At 45.3% G+C, this 17,561-nt stretch overlaps 1 protein-coding gene across 9 annotated transcripts in view; it reads left to right on the top strand.

The window, feature by feature from the left end:
- Positions 1-17,561, top strand: part of HECW1 (HECT, C2 and WW domain containing E3 ubiquitin protein ligase 1) — a 349,770-nt gene that overhangs the window by 293,409 nt on the left and 38,800 nt on the right. For all 9 annotated transcript variants that reach the window (XM_061586857.1, XM_061586865.1, XM_061586862.1 and 6 more), the window contains 2 exons: positions 2,665-2,778; positions 4,670-4,822. In XM_061586857.1, the coding sequence (XP_061442841.1) occupies positions 2,665-2,778; positions 4,670-4,822 (267 nt within the window). The remainder of the gene's footprint in view (positions 1-2,664; positions 2,779-4,669; positions 4,823-17,561) is intronic.

Genomic DNA, 17,561 nt, shown 5'->3' with positions numbered 1-17,561 from the left:
GCGGTAATGCAGCTGAAGCTCTGCTCATGACCGGAGTTTGATTCCAACGAAAGGAGAAAGTCGAATCTCCGGTAAAAGGGGTCGAGATCCACTCAGCCTTCCATCCATCCGTGGTCAGTAAAATGAGTACCTGGCATATGCTGGGGGGGGATAAAGAAAGGCTGGGGACGGAACTGGCAATCCCACCCCATATATATGGTCTGCCTAGTAAACATCGCAAGATGTCACCCTAAGCGTCGGAAATGACTCGCACTACAAGTGCGGGGACACCTTTACCTTTAAGCCTCAAAAAGCAAACTCTGGCTTTTAGACGTTACTTCTTTGGAATCTTAGGGATGACGGGTAAAGTCTGGGACTCTCCTGGCCCAGACTGGTTGGACATAAGGAGTGGTGGCAGTATACAACCTTGCAGGGTTAGTGTTAGACCCTGGACATTTGGCAACTGCTGGACAACACCATAAACTTGTTTCTGGGTTTTGTGTGTGAGTCCTTGACTATCCCCCCTGGGATGACCAGAAGCATGATTCATGTCAGCAAGGAATTGTGCCTCCAGTGTAGTGGGCCCAGCTCTATAGAACTCCTTCCACTAGAAATCAGGCAGGCACCACCCCTGCTATGTTTCAGACACCTGGTTAAAACTGCTTTATTCCTAGAGGCCTTTGTACTATGAATGTAGTGCAGATGTTTTAATCTCTGCTGTTTAATTCATGTTTTCAATCTTGCATATTGTATGTTCATATTTTGTTTAAGCTGCTTTGGCACCCAGAAGTGGGGTATAATTTTTTTAAGTAAATTAACCCATGTGTGATATGGTTACTGGTAGCTCTTTGGAGCAAGCACACTGATATCCGTTTGGTCAGTGCTAAAACCCTAAGCAAAATATATTAGCTGGTGAGCATAATTATACTAGCTTGCTGGCATAATTCAAATTAGACACAGCAATGAAGTGTATGTGCATGCAATTAACTCCTGTAAAGGTCCCAAGAGTAGTATTGCTTGTTCCCCAAACTAGCATTGTCCGTGAACACACATGTAAGATTTGAGTTCACTTGCACAGACACACAAGCAGCTCTGAAAACGTTCTCCCACACCATGGGAAAGAAAAAACACGTGAACTGGGCCATTCTACACTTATTTGAATGCAGTGTCTCTCTAAGCATGTGGTCTGTGCTGGAAAAGAATGGAAGTTTTAGACATGGTGGTCAGCAAGACGCCACATCTGAGCATCCATCTAATTCATACCATCATCCCACAGTGAGTAGGGTATGGGAAAAATGGAAGACTGTACTCCTGAAGTCCTAATTTGCATCATACATGTTAATACCATGAAAATCCATGAGTTTATCAATGAAAAAAGTAGCAAATGTTTAAAATAGATTTCAAGGTAAATAATTCATAGATTTAAGAAGAAGAAAAGAGTAAACCCATAGCTCTAGCATGCGGGTTTCGGAGTATAGTACTGCCCTTTGTGTGTGTGTATATATACGTCTGTGTCTGTGCACGTGTGTGTGTGTGTGGACTGGATGGACTTCTGCTGTCTCTTTTAAATGAGTGCATATGAAAAGGGGGTGATGAAAAAGATGACCTCCTTTTGCTCCCTAAGCTCCCCAAAAATTAAAACCAAAAGTTCTCTCCTAAGAACGTTTGCCTCAGCTCTAATTCAAGCCATAGTTTGTTATGGTGTCTGAAATGAGCAGGTGTCTGCCAGTTTTTTTAGGGCTTATCCACATGGAAGCATTACTTCATACTAAAGACGCTATTTTTGCCTCCGTTTTCTATCTGTACCGTCCATAGTAAGGGCTCAATGTCAGCTGCAAACAGTGTTTTCTATTTACACTGGAGGGGAAGGATCAATCATGCAGTTTCCTAATGACCACGCCCTCTAATTTAACATTTCCACTCCGTGTGGTTTCCTGGCAACCAAGCATGCTCAATTTGTTCTACCAGTTAGTTTCATTTAAAAAAACAGCAACCAGAAGTGTGATTGTTTGTATTTTCACTGGTACAATACAGCTGAAATACAAATCTTTGTTTGAGCAGTGTTATGCTTTTGTTCACAAGTTCGGGGGAAAAGAAAAATAAGGCACCATTTGCAGCACCATAAAAAAGGCTTGCAGAACAGGAGAAAGGAGCTGGAAGTTACTCTTCAGTCCTCAGAAAATGAAATGACAGAAGGGGAGAGGGAGTGGGCATGGAGAGAACAATTGACACACCCACCTAAAAGGATCGGAGCACAGTGTCTGCGAGCACTAGAGATACGGAGTGGAGATGTTTTTTCTTTCCCTTTTCACATTATCAGAGGATTGAGTTAGTATGAATTTACAGGGGGGAAACTGCGTGATAACTTCTGTTTGCCAGTAACATCATGTGAACCATGCAAATTAAAAGGGAATGTAAGTAGCACCAGACACACAGCAAACCCCTGTGTAGATGAGCTCTTATTCTCAAGGAACATTTTAATGTCTGCACATGAAAAAGAATTGTGAGAAAAAATCTGTTCCCTCCATTGCTTTAGTAGCGTTTCAGAATTTTGGGTTTGGGATTTATAACTTTACTAGTTACAACATAATAACTTCATTTTGTGATAATGCTTAAGAAATAATAATTTTAAAATGTCAACAGTCCCAGTTTTAATATTTTGGTTGTTCCTTTTCCCCCTTGTAGGTTAATAATAAGACGTGAACACCTGCTGGAAGGCACTTTTAATCAGGTGATGGCTTATTCACGGAAAGAGCTCCAAAGAAATAAACTCTATGTCATGTTTGTTGGAGAAGAAGGGTAGGTGGCTATTATGATGTATTGTGATGTCTGAACTCCCAATTTGCTGTCATGGCTAAAAGAGTTTGTTTTCTGTAATTCTGTATGAATTGAACTTCAAATGAAATATGGTACTCAAAACAGTTGGCACAGGATTGGGTTTTTTAAAACCAACATTCTAATTTTCAGCTTTCTAGAGATGACGACAACCATCAGCCCAAATAAAAAAACAGAAGTGTGAGGGCTCTCAATACATGCACGATGCTCCTATGCCTGCATTAGCTTCCCCATTCATTTCAAATAATCCTTATATGCAATTGCAAGCCCTCTTTTATTTTTTCCTTTCCAATTACATGGTGAAAACAGACAGAACCTCATGGGAAACCATTCACACATACAACTATATAGAGCATCATCCATGAGATTGCATTTTTATGTAGCTCCGACATCAGCACTTGCATTTGTGAAGCGAGCCTTGCAGTGCACCAGCTGTAGCCTTGCAAGGATTCAAAAATGAAGTAAAGTTAAGAGAATAATAGTTATGCTTCTGCTGTCTTATTTTTGCTGCTAAAGGCCTGCTGCTGTAGAAAGAGAAGGACGGGGATAGAGAGGAATTGTTTGGTATTATAAAAATACACACAGAAATAGGAACTAATTTGGTTGGTCCTATTTCTTAGCAGAGTTGTAAAAATACAAGCAGCAGAATGAGAATATAAACCAGCCCCACCTTTCTCTATATAAATAACAACAGACACAATCCTTTAGGTTAAAGAAAAGAATGTTTACTCGCAATCTCTTCACATGTTCAGAAGAAGATAGGCTCTAGCTTAGAAGAAAGAAAAATGTAGAAGTCTCAGTCCATCTTGGTGTTTGTAATGATGCTCTTAGAGAGAGCATCATCCCATGCGGCCTCTCTCAAAGGTAGGAAGATCAGCAATGGAGAATATTCAAAAATCCCCCAGGACAAAGGAGGAGGAAGTCAGGTAAGTAACCCCACCCATTAGGAAGTTACATCATGGTAAAACAGGTACATGGGATATTTCCCAAATATCCCTTAAAGTGACCATGCAATATTTGTTTACTCAAACAGGAATAAGGGTAGACTCATGCGTGCATGTACACACACGCCAGAGAAAATAACAAATGTTTTATTTACTTTGTTTACCCAACTCCTCCTACCCCACAGAAAATTGTCAGAGTGCCTGTACTTCAGTGTATTTTGGATGTGACTGTTGCTACAAGAGCTCTGTCTCCCTTTTCGTTCTTTCCTGGGCTTGTCCTTTATTCTGCTTCCAACCTCTACTTTCCTTATGTTCCACCAAGCTCCTGTTACAGGCTCGCAACTAGGACTTCAATATCTTTGTTTCTTGTTCCCTTATTTGCTCAAAGTGTGAGGGCTGCCCACTCCAAATTCCTCTCCCCCTCTCACCTTTCTTAGGATGCTGCTTTAGAGGGCTTCACCCTCTTATCAATATCTCTCCCCCCACCCCCCCAACTGCTCACTCTGCAAGCAGTTTCTGCTTTCTCTGCAGGCTGAGAGGAGAAGCATGATCTCCAGCCTGACCTGGATTATTGCTGGGCCCTCCTGCAAAGAGTTACAGCAGCATTGCTTCTTCCTCTGCACACAGATTTCAAAGTCGTGATTTACAAATTGTGAAGCTATAAACTGCCACAAACAGCAACTTTAAGGTTAATAATTCCAAGATCGCTGTGCTTTGCAAAGTTTTATAAATATTAATAAAAACAGGAAGCTAAGCTGGAGAGAGATAGACTACAACACTTTCTCGGAATAGAGCTAAAATATACTTCACCAAACTTATTAAAACTAGTACTTACCTGTATAGATTTTGGAGGCAGGAGCATCTGTGGCATGAATTGTGTATGAATAGTAAATGTGGGTTTTTCCCCCCAGTTTGGACTACAGTGGCCCATCCCGAGAGTTCTTCTTTCTATTGTCTCAGGAGCTCTTCAATCCATACTACGGCCTCTTTGAGTATTCAGCCAATGACACTTATACCGTCCAGATTAGCCCCATGTCAGCATTTGTGGAAAACCACTTGGAATGGTAAGATTCCTATTTAGGTGTTATGTGTAATAGTAATTCTAATTTTAGATGCATGTAAAGATGAGGGTGCTGCAAAGAAAAGCATTTGTATTGTATTCATTGCTTCATGTGGAAAGCCATTTTGTTTTGCCGCTTTGTTTTCTCCTACTTCATAGGGCACTTTTTTCATAAACAAAGCTTCATTTGTGTTCCCCATTGATTTAACTAGAATAATCACAATGTGCCTATAACTTTTTATGTTAACAGAATTGCCTGACATATACAGGATTGGTAGCCCAGTCTGAAGGGACCATGGTATGAAAGTGGTGTCACTTCAGGCTCAAGTGGTAATGGAGCTCTTACTTGTGTCTCCTTTTAACTTACGGATATGCAAAAATGTTTGTTGGTTTTGCCCTTGATATGGGTACAAGAATGGCTTTTAAGTAGTGTCACCACTTTCACACCACTGTTTTGTGTGATCAGGCAGTCTCGTCTGAGGCGCAGGGGAGTATTTTCAGTACCTGTATATATGAAATTGTGACTGTTGTGATTTTGGACCACTGAAGACCAATTCTGAAATGCTTTTGTAGTTTATTACACTGAAAATATTTGTTTGTTCCTTCTAGTGATGCATCAAGCTTTTTGTTTTTAAGACTTGTGGCAAGAAAAAGGTTTAAGATGCCAAAGGGTACATGATATAATTACACACCCCCCAATTTGGTTGTTGCTCCTTGCCAGTATGGTGTAGTGGTTAAGGTGTTGGACTACAACCTGGGAGACCAGGGTTCGAATCCCCACATAGCCATGAAGCGCACTGGGTGACCTTGGGCCAGTCACTGCCTCTCAGCCTCATGAAAACCCTCTTCATAGGGTTGCCATAAGTCAGAGTCAACTTGAGGGCATTACCTTGCAGGGTTTTTTTTGTGGGTTTGATTTCCTCCCATTCCCCATGCATGCGATACTCAATGACATGCTGCCTCTGAACATGAATGGTTCTGTGTAGCTATCATCATATATACTAAAAGCAAACCCACTCTCAGAGTACTACTTTGCTCCTTGCGTAGCCAAAATGACCGGCATCCATGCACAGGGGGGAAGCATCAGTAGGGTTGGGGGAACCCCAAGGTTTGCAGAAGTACAAAAAACATGATGAAAAGCCCCTAAGGGAAGACATCTCCAGACAACTACCCAGTGAGGACTGAGCATTATCATTGGGGCATAGAACATAGATTTACTGTTGGTAATGGGGAGAAAAATCAGGGTTTGGATTGAACAGAATGGCTGGAAACCAGAACAAGAGCATTCTACACGGCAACATTTTTGTGCAGGCCTCGCTTGTTCCCTCTACTTTCAGAGGTGAAGGTTGAAGGTTAAAATGGTGCCATCCATGTACACAAAGGAGGTGTCGGCAGGGATGGAGGAACTACAAGATTTGCAAAAGTACAAAAAAGCTTCTGGAAAAAACGCCCTGGGCTCCTATTGGGAGGAAGGGCGGGATATAAATTTAATAAATAAATAATAAAATATTCTTTGATGTTTTGTTAATCTGAAACAGCAAAAAAAAAATTAAAAAGTACAGGTGGTGACTATTGATTAAATTGATTAAAACTTCAACTATAAGTTATAACCATTCTAGGTGCAGAAAGGTAGAACAAATGAGAATCAAACTTTCCATTCCTTTCCATATATCAAGAGTGACTTAATGCTATTTGGGTTTTCCCTCTCCCACTACCCCTACCTCAATGTACATTCAGTCATTTTTTCACAGTAGACCATACGCTACTGCTCTGTCCTGTCATTTGTGTATCACAAATCATCCAAACACATCGTACACTGCTCATCCCACCCCTACCCCAGTATGTACGTTCGATTGGCCTATATGAGTAGAAGCAGAAGGGAGGGTTCAGCAGCTTCTCCAGGCAGCTTTGGGGACATCAGAATATGGTCCAGGTTATCACCTTGTCTCCTTTAATTCAACACCATGCAAACAGATTCCCAACATGCATTGTCAAGCACCCCCTGCATCACCCACTGTTGTAAAACTGCATAGTCAACTAAATGTGGCATAAAATAATTGTTTTCCCCAGGTAGCATGCCATCAGGAGGGCGTAAGCACCACCTAGTGTCCAAGGCAGGAATGCACGGGAGTCAAGACTTCTGATGCTCCTTCCGGTGAGATCCCAGTCCATTTCTGCCTTTGTCCTTGGTTGGATCCTTTGCCTTAGCTCTCTGTGAATTTATTCTGCATTGTCTTCTTTCTTGTCCTTTTTCCTTTGACCACCCCAGTTAGAGGTTGGGGGGGTGTCTTCCCTTTTCTGGTGTTTTCCCCTCTCCTCCTCCAGTTGTCTCCACGCTGCGGCTCCTTCTCCTCCCACCGCTTTATTGTGGCTTCCCTCGCTGTGATTTTTCTCCTTCTGCTAATCATGCCGATTGCAGCCTCAGCCTAAGGATTGGCCTAAGGATCGCCAGCTGGTACTGTGGCTGGCTGCTAGCCCACCCCAGCAGTCTCTGTTCCAGAGCTTACAGCTATGGCTCCAGTCCTGTCCCCCCCAATCACGGCTCAGGTCACATCTGCTCCCCCTACTGATTGCAGCTTCTGCCTGAGTGCAGCTCTGGTCTTGGGTTCGCCAAGTCAAACCTGGATAAGAGTTCAAACCACTCCCCCCCCACTCTGGGGGGTTACATTTGCTTTTGACTGCAATTAGAGGTCAGACTGCTTCCCTCTACAGCAGCCTTTCCCAACCAGTGTGCCTCCATATGTTGTTGGACTACAATTCCCATCTTTCCTGACCATTGGCAATGCTGGCTGGGGCTGATGGGAGTTGTGGTCCAAAAACATCTGGAGGCACACTGGTTGGGAAAGGCTGCTCTACAGCATGCAGTTCATTTTTGCCTCGCTAATCCACCACACCCCTCTACCTCTGTGTGTGTTGATTAATTGGAACTCTGTCCAACTAACGCCTGGTACAGCTCCCCTCTAATGTGTGCATGTAACCATGGCTGTGTCATCATAGGATGCTCCTTTGAACATGCCTACTGATATACAGCAGCAGCCACCTCAGTAGCCATACACCTCAGCTCCATCTAAGTCACACAAGCATAAAGTCTCTAACACTTCCAAGCATTCAAAATGCAGGAAAAAAGTCAGTTCTATCAGCCAAGCAAGAAGGCTTCTTGGAGGGCTTGCTATGTCAGCACCCCTACCTCCTGAGGTGACTCTTCAGAGGCTGTGATGCAGGAGCAGCCTCATGACCAACACCAGCTAGAGGCACTTTTTCAATCGCCCATGGACTCCTCCGATAAGGAATTTGAGGAGTTTCCAGACCAGACTTCCGGGAAGGTTCCTGTGCCTCCTCCCTGTCTGTCAGCTTCCAGGGCCCAGCATCCAACCCACACCTCTACTCAGCTTTCTACTCGGTCTCAACAGTCTCCTAATCCATAGGCATCTCTGGATCCTCTGTTGCCTTATGTTCCCCTGTTCTCAGTTCAGGGAGGCTCTGCTGGGGTCTCTGTCAACTGAACTCTAGAGATCTTCTCCGCTGTCTGCACCTCAGCTCCATACACCCTCTCCATCTGGGCAGCAACAGTCATCATCTCCTAATGCTTTTGATGTTCCTTGGGGCAGGGCCTAATATCCCACCGACAGAGGTTGAACCACTGGATCCGTTTTTCACCCCTGCGGAGGTGGACACTGAGTGGAGTGGCAAGTCAGATGGGGAGGAGGACTTTTCACATCGTGTTTTTCAGGCCTCCAATTACCATGTGCTATTCTGCAAAGCCCTTGCCACGTTGGGTTGGACAGCTCAGAACCTGACCCATCTCCTACCCCTGTTAAGGGCACTAGGATGTTAAAGGCCCCCAAGTCTACTGTCCTCGCCTTTTCAGTTCCAGACACCCTTGACAGACTGGCTTGTGAGGAATGGGGCCATCCTCTACAAACTTGTCGGGTGATGGCCTTTGCCAGTACATTCTATTCCTTAGCTCCTGCTTTTATGGATTTCTTGAAAGCCCCTGCTGTGGATGGGCCTATATCAAGTCTAGTTTCCAAATCCCTTCTCCCCTAAGAAGGGAATTCTCAATTCAAGGATGCCTCCGAGCACAAGGCTGAACTTTGCACTCAGGAAGACCCATGATGCTGCTGCATATTCAATCCGGGCCTCTTGCTCTGCCTTCTTGATTACTAGGGCCTTCATGATGTGGTTTGATGAACTTCTGGAGGATCCTCAGCCCGATTCAGTTCGGTTCTGAAAGACTCTAGTCAAGCTACACAAGGCTGCTGCATTCATGACAGATGCAGCACTAGATGCTGCGCAGTTCATGGCCAGAGCTATGTCCACCGGGGTGGTGGCTCGTTGGACACTTTGGCTACACCACTGGGATGGCAACAACACGGCACAGATTAACCTTTCCACAGATCCTTATTCTGGATCCATGCTCTTTGGGGATGAAGCCCTCAAGGCTGTGCTGGTAGATCCTAAGGATACGAACAACCCAGTCTTGGCTACTACTAAGAGAGAGGATTGTCGAGCTGCTTGCAGGTCTTCTTCATACCCCTACCACCAGCAGTCCTTTTGGGCCCCACAGTCCAGTGGTAGGGGTGGGATGTCTGCCCCACACGAGGCTATTGGAACAAGCAGCACTTCCCCATGCACGCTCAATACCACTTCCCTGTACGTCAGAGGTGCCCCCAGCTCCTAGCTGGGGAGATGCCAACAACACCAGTGCTGATGCCATTCCAATCGGCAGGCTTCTCCACTTTGCCATCATGTGGAGACACATAACCATAGATGCCTGGGTGAAAAACTTGGTGTTGCATGGCTATTCCATTGAATTTTGAGAACTCCCTCCCTCAAATCTCTTCCTCACCCCTATCCATATTGCCAGAAAGGTGCTCTGTGATGGCAGAAGCCATACAGCACTTGCTCTCCATAAAAGCGACAGAACCAGTGAACCCTGAAGACTGCTACTGAGGCATTTACTCCATCTTGTTCATTGTGGCCAAAAAAGACCACTTGTGGGGAACAATTTTAGACCTCAAGTTCCTCAACACCTTTTCCCAGTCATTGGCATTCAAGATGGAATCCCTTGCATCCTTTGTGGAGGCCCTCTATGAAGGGGATTTCCTTGCCTCTGTTGACCTAAAGGAGGCTTGCCTTCATGTCCCTATCCTACCTGCTCATCTGCGCTTTCTGCGGTTTGCTTATGGCCAGCAACATTTCCAATCCCAGGCCTTACCATTCGGGCTTTCTTTGGCCCCAAGAGTGTTTACGAAGCTGGTAGTGACCCTGCTAGCACACCTCCAGCTCCAGGGTATACATGTATATCCTTACCTGGATGACCCATTGGTAAGGGTGCCTACCATGCCACAGGGGCAGGAGCATGTGCATCACACTCTAAGCTTTGAGACATCATGGCTTCCTTGTCAATCTGGACAAAAGCCACCTGTATCCAACACAACGTATTCAGCATCTGGGGGGCATCTTGGACACAGTCCGTGCAATGGTTTTTCTGTCTCCGGAGAGAATAAGGAATACCATCCACACTGCTCACCACCTTCGGTCTTGGAGAGTAGCGGATGTCATGTTTCTTGCTAGGGCACTGGGGATTTTTGTCTCGGCTATCCACATTGTTCCCTGGGCTCAGCACCACACCCAACCTCTCTAGTGGGCCCTCCTATCATTTCAGTTGGACATAGCCAACTCCAGGCACAGAAGTCTACCACTTTCCCTGCGCCTGTGGGCGTCCTTCCATTGGTGGACGCTTACTGCCAATCTGGTGAAGGGCACTCCTTTCCGGGAACCCGGAAGGACGCTAATCACAATAGATGCCAGTCTTCTGGGATGAGGTGCCCACTGTAACTCCCTATTCTTTCAGGGGACTTGGACCACAGAGGAACAATCCCTGATTATCAATCTGCTGGAGCTACGAGTGGTGCGGCTAGCCCTCCTGCACTTTTATCAGAAGTTTCCGCTGATGGATATCCTCATCCAGACTGACAATGTCAGCATGAAGGCACATTTAAACCATCAGAGGGGCACACGATCAAGGACGCTACAAACAGAATTGACCTGCATCTTCAATTGGGCCGAGTGTCACCTACTTTCCCTGAGGGCCAAGCACCTCAGTGGTGAACTAAACATCACTGCAGACTGGCTCAGCCGGCAGCAGGTTCAGTCTTGGCAGTGGAGGCTCCATCCTGAGGTGTTTCTTCAGCTGCATCACGAGTTCAGACCCTTTGCAGTAGACCTCTTTGCCTCGTCCCAGAACGCACAGCTCCCATGTTTCTTTGCAAGTTATTATCAAGCGGGAGCGGAGGTAGTCAATGCCCTATTGGCACCATGGCCTAAGTGAATCCTGTATGCCTTTCCTCCGGTCCCTCTACTGGAACAGACCATCCGGAAGCTTTGTCACGAACAAGCTCAGGTGATTCTCCTGGCACCCTTCTGGCCACAGTTCTCAGAGCTGCTAACGCTTTCTGTTCAAGATCTGTGGTGTCTCCCTATGTGACCGGATCTTGTCTCCCAGGGGCCGATATTCCATCTGGATCCTGAGTGGTTGAGCATGACGGCCTGGACGTTAAGAGGCATCACCCGACACTTTCAGGGCTGTCTAAGGATGTAATTGCAACCATATTGGCTTCCTGACATAGTTCTACTGTTTGCATTTACCAAGGCATGTGGTTGGCCTTTGCCAAATGGTGCTTCAAGAGGCAGGATTCGCCCATCCAGCTCTACAGGTGGTTTTCCCAGGTGTCATGCTATCAGGACCCTCCTTTATTGGAGGGGCTGCCTGTTCTCTGGGAGGGAATGCGAGTTACCTACATTTATTTGTTTTTAACTAGTTCAAAATTGGTTTTTTCCTCACTGTAGCTAAGGCTATTTTCTAACGTTCCTGTTTAATTGGGAGTCAAGTGGAGTTTTCCAGGGTTTTTGGTGCTCCTGCCTAACTTTTCTTCTGAGTTGTTCTTCTGAGTTGACTGTGGATCCTGAATGTGAGTCATCCAGAATGGACTGGGATCTCAGCGGAAGGAGCACAAGATGTCTTGACTCCCATGCATTCCTGCCTTGGAGACTAGGTGGCGCTTAAGCCCTCCTGATGGCATGATACCTGGGGAAACCAGGTGAGACCAACGGTCCGTTCTGTGTACCAAAAATTAAGTTACAGCTTTTGGGTGAAGTGTCCTGGCTCAACTAGAGAAGCAGACTCAGGACTTGAAGGCTGGGTTTCTTTATGAGCTTTATTCCAGAAATCAGTACAGGAACACAGTATCAGGCACCCTAGCCATGAATCAGGATACAGAACAAGAGCATACAGGCTAGGTATATCTCAGGAGACAAACTAGCCACGTGGAGGCAACAGTCTGATGTTGCAACTAACTAATCAGGCCCAGCCACTTTAGACATCAGAGACGTGGGCAGGTACATTACTTGTCCAAGCCTTCTCCAGTATTTTCCACCTTTTGCTGCAAGGCAAAGGCTTATCCTAGGAGCAGAGAGCATTTTCTTTAGCTGATGCTGCTTCTTTCTAATCTCTGTGACCTTGGCGACAGTGTGATTTCTGACTCTGGTATACTACTTTCACTTTGCTCTCTTGGAAGACTACAGGCTGTTAATTAAGTTTAATCTGTTCAACAGCTAGGTCTGGGCTGGATACCAGTGGGAATTCCTTTCTCTCTGTCATAGACGCAGGAGGGTTATGGGCATCATTATCCTTACCAGACTCAGAGCTGCCAGAGATTCCTGGAAACATTTCTCCTGTGTTTTCTCTAGCGCCCTGTGTGACATCTGTAACCCACTCTTCATCCTCTTAATCTTGCCAAAGGTTCTGCTTCGGGCTCATGACATGAAGAGATCAGTGAATGGGTTCTCTTCACCCCCAGTCACTGACTGTGACATGCTGTTCCTTTACATTAGTTTTTATTGTGCTCCTGCAGATAGCCTGTGGTCTTTATCGTTTCCCTTTTGATAATTTTTAGGCATGACTTAGTGAAATTTCAGTCGCCTATCTGGGGATTTATTTGATCTGTTTGAACAGAAGTAGTCATAGGTATTTCTGAGTGTTAACAAAACACTAACTTATGGGAGATTCTTTCTGATGTCCCCTCTCATGCCTCCTATAGAAGCAATCTTGGTAACTCTCATCTAAAAGCTCTTTTTGAGTTGAATGTAAAGTGTGCAGCATTTAAAGCTGAAGCACAGACTGGGTATTGTGCATTTTGCATGCCCTTAAAAACATTTATCTCGCTGTTATTGCCCTCGGTGATGAGGAAAGCCCCATAGCAATGTCCAATCCAGGTAGAGTGAATTACTGTACTCTTATGCATGAAGTTATAACTATTGTTCTGTAGGAACGAAAGTTTCTGGGGATCCCGTTTTTCAGACTTGCAAGCAAAAGCACCATAGCTCAGTGGAAGAACACATGATTTGCATGTGTTCCCACTTAAAATAGGATCAGTTAGCAGGTGATGGGAAAGACCTCTGCCTCTAAGACTCAGGAAAGTGACTGCCAGTCAGAGTTGACAGTATTGGATTAGATGGGCAAATAGTCTGACAAACAGATGCATAAGAGCCTAGCTGAATTTTTTAAAAAAGATCCCACCCACTTCCTGAAAACTATTAAAGAGCTGACCTTGCAGCCATCCATTCAGAAAAGAGTTTCTAGGGGAAGGCGCTACAGTGAAAAAGGCTCTAAACCACATGCATGCCAACCTAGATGATGTTAAAACATAGAGGAAGTACTTCAATGCATGATACATGTTGATAAAACACCCTGGGTAAGCATTAACTTCACCCATGGCTGAAGAACTGGAAAATACACATTATTTTCTCCTCAACCTCAGCAATGGCTTAGTTTATATTTTGTTCTTTGTTTTAAATAGCATTCTAGTTCCAGAATGAACAGATCAAAGCACTGAAAAGTGTGTGCAAGCTGAGTGAAACCAGAGACATAATGACTGGAAAATGTTTTGCTTTTAAAGAGAAGCTGAGATTAAACACCTTTCCTGAAAGATTCCAGTGGATGAATAACACAGCTTTCAGCTTTCACACTGTTGCATTCAGTTGTAAAAGATACAATATACATAACACACTTGGGTTTTTAAAAAGTACATGTGTGAAAAGGGATCTGTCAGGAAATGCATTCATTTTCAAAGAGGAGGAAATCACTTGTATCCACATCCAAATATTCCTGTCCTACAGTTCCTAATAATCTGCTAATTGAAATAAACTGAATGAAATGGACAGGAGCTTGTTTAGCTTGTAAAGCAATTAAGTGAATGAAAACCATTGGCTAACATTAACCATCAGCACAAATTGCCCTCTTTACATATGTAATGGAATGCATAATAATATAATAATAAAAATTTATTTCTAGGCCGCCTATCTGGCCGCATCAGCGGCCACTCTAGGCGGTGTACAAAATCAAATAAATACAACATATCAAATACACATATAACCAAAACTTTGATATAAAATTAAGCTAAAACCATCCACACTATCGCCAATAAAATTAGGCTACCCCAGGGGTCTTGTAGGCCTGCCTGAATAGCCAGGTTTTCAAGGCTTGGCGAAAACTTGGCAAGGAAGGGGCATGGCGAAGATCGTAAGGGAGAGAGTTCCAGAGGGTGGGGGCCACAATTGAGAATGCCGTCTCTCTGGTCCGCACCAGCCTAGCTGTTTTAACTGGTGGGACCGAGAGAAGGTCTTGAGTGGCTGATCTCATCAGGCGGCATATTTGTTGATGCTGGAGGTGCTCCTTCAGATAAACTGGGCCGAGACCATATAGGGCTTTAAAGGTTAATACCAACACCTTGAATTGGGCCCGGTAAACAACTGGTAACCAGTGTAGATCTTCTAACACCGGAGTGATGTGATCACGGCGACGGCTGTTCTTAATCAGACGCGCCGCCGCGTTCTGTACCAGCTGTAATTTCCGGACCGTCTTCAAGGGTAACCCAACGTAGAGCGCATTACAGTAGTCTAAGCGAGAGGAGACCAGGGCATGCACCACCCGTGGGAGAAGATGGACAGGAAGGTAGGGCCGCACCCTCTGTATCAGATGTAATTGATACCAAGCTGCCCGGCTCACTGCCAAGACCTGAGCCTCCATGGACAGCTGGGAGTCCAAAATGACCCCAAGGCTGCGGACCTGGTCCTTCAGGGGCAATTTTACCCCATTGAGCACCAGGTCTATATCTCCCAGCCTTCTCCTGTCTCCCACGAGCAGCACCTCGGTCTTCTCAGGGTTTAGTTTTAGCCTATTTCCTCCCATCCATTCACTTACTGACCTCAGGCAATTGGAAATGGTCTCCACAGCTAACTCTGGTGAGGACTTGAACGAGAGATAGAGCTGAGTGTCATCCGCATATTGGTGGCACCGCAGCCCAAATCTCCTGATGATGGCTCCCAGCGGCTTTACATAGATGTTGAATAGCATGGGGGAGAGGATAGAACCCTGTGGCACACCACAATTGAAAGGCCAAGGGTCTGAAACCTCATCCCCCAATGCCACCCGCTGATGCCTGTCTGAGAGATAGGAACGGAACCACCGTAAAACGGTGCCCCCTATTCCCATTCCCTTCAGGCGATCTAAAAGGATACCGTGGTCGACGGTATCAAAAGCCGCTGAGAGATCCAAGAGGACGAGGAATGCATGTTCTCCCTTGTCCAACGCCCTCCTTAAATCATCCACCAGAGCGACCAAGGCTGTTTTAGTTCCATGACCAGTCCTGAAGCCCGACTGGAATGGATCCAAATAATCTGCTTCATCCAAGTGTGTCTGTAACTGTTTGGCCACCACTCACTCAATCACCTTGCGTGGTTGCAAGGTAAATGGTAAATTAGAAACTGGGCGAAAGTTGTTCAATTCTTGAGGATCCAAGGAGGTCTTTTTCAGAATGGGCTTTATTACCGCCTCCTTGAGGGCTAATGGCACTGCACCTTCTTCTAAGGAAGCATTCACCACTGCCTTGATCCCTTCGCTCAGTCCCTCTTTACAGCCCAAAATGAGCCATGTGGGGCAAGGATCAAGCAAACAAGTGGTCGGCCTCACAGTAGACAGCACCTTGTCCACTTCCTCAGAGGGAAGAGGCTGAAACCGATCCCACCAGACCGGAATGCAACTGGCCGACTCTGGCACACTTCCTGTATCCACGGTATACGGAATCGTGCTCTTCAAGCACTCAATTTTATCAGCAAAGTGTTTAGCAAATTTGTCACAGGAGGCTTTAGAATGTTCCATTGGTTCCTGCACAGCTGGACCGACCAGACTTCGGACCACTTGGAATAACCTCCTGGGACAACACTCTGCGGACGCAATAGAGGCAGCAAAGAAATCCCTCTTTGTTGCCTTTGTTGCCACTTGGTAGGCTGCAATTGCTGCTCTAACCAGTGTTCGATGCATTTATATTCTTGCTGAATCCATTAGCTTATCACAGTAATTACATGATCTAAAATGCACACACACTGCTTATGTTGAGGAAAAACGTGTACTAAGGGTTATTGGCTTTGTTTCTATCGATCAGGGACAATTAGGATCAAAACATATTATACATGGGAGGTTTATGAGATACTGGAAGTGGGGGGGCAGTGAGGCTGCAGGATGAAGTATTTGGCCCTTTTCCTATCTAAATTGCCCCTTTCTCTAAACTGCTTTTAAAAAAAATCTGTGCTGGGCATATATTTCTTAACCTGGGGAGGGCAGGTTGGAGGGAGTTTAGTAAAGAATGCAGGGTGGAGGGAAAGGGTAAACTCTACCTACCTCAATCTAGTTCACCAGCCCCATGGCCACTTTTAAATTTAGGGGTGGGAGAATAGGAGATCCAGTGACAGAATTCTCATGTCGAGTCTGCTTTAGTCCTGAGACAAAACAATCAAAGATGAGGAACTCTGTTTTTTGGGGCCAGGAGGCACAAACAGCTTGCTGATCGCACCTGTAGAGGGATTTCTGCAATCCCAGACTGTTCCTGTCTTGGGACAAAGAACTGTAGTTCTGATTGGTATTTCTCGTACTAAGTTCAATGTGGCCACCATTTGCTAATGCCAATCAAATATCATAAAGAAGCAGGAATAAAGCAACTCCCCTACTTCCACCCAGAGAGAATCATGGTCAGTGGTTCAGTATCAGAAAACTGTGTACCAAACTGTGTTGGTTCTCCTTGACTTCTCAACAGCTTTTGACACCATTGTCCATGGTGACCTTCTGGAAAACTGAAGGAGGCGGGAGATGGAGGTACTATATTGCAGTGGTTCCATTACCACCTGCAGGCTTGTTACCAAAAAGTAGTATTAGGATATTCGTTGCTCAACTCCATCGCTTTTGGCCTCTGGAGTCCCACAACAGTCCAATCTGTCTCCTATGCTATTTAACATCTGTATGAACCCATTGGGAGCTGTCATCAGTGAATTTGGAGCATGGTGTCATCAGCATGCTGATGACACACAACTTTCACTCCCCACTCCATCTGAATCAGGAGAGGCTGTGAAGGTATTGGTCAGGTGTCTGGAAGCAAGGATAACCTGGATGGGGGCCAACAAGTTGAGGCCGAATCCTGATAAGACAGAAGTGCTGTGGGTGGGTGGTTCTTATGTCCAGGAATTAGGCATACAACCTGTTGTGGGAGGGGTTGTACTTTCCCTGAAGGAACAGCTTCATAGTCTGGGAGTACTCCTGGATTCCAACTTGTCCCTCGAGTTCTAAATGGCTAGAAGTGCTGATGCCCAGCTGAGGCCAATTTGACAGCTATAGCCATTCTTGGATTAGG

This window comes from Rhineura floridana, chromosome 10 (genome assembly GCF_030035675.1).
Source record: "Rhineura floridana isolate rRhiFlo1 chromosome 10, rRhiFlo1.hap2, whole genome shotgun sequence".
Taxonomy (NCBI): Eukaryota; Metazoa; Chordata; class Lepidosauria; order Squamata; family Rhineuridae; genus Rhineura; species Rhineura floridana.
This window is presented reverse-complemented; position numbering and strand designations above follow the sequence as displayed.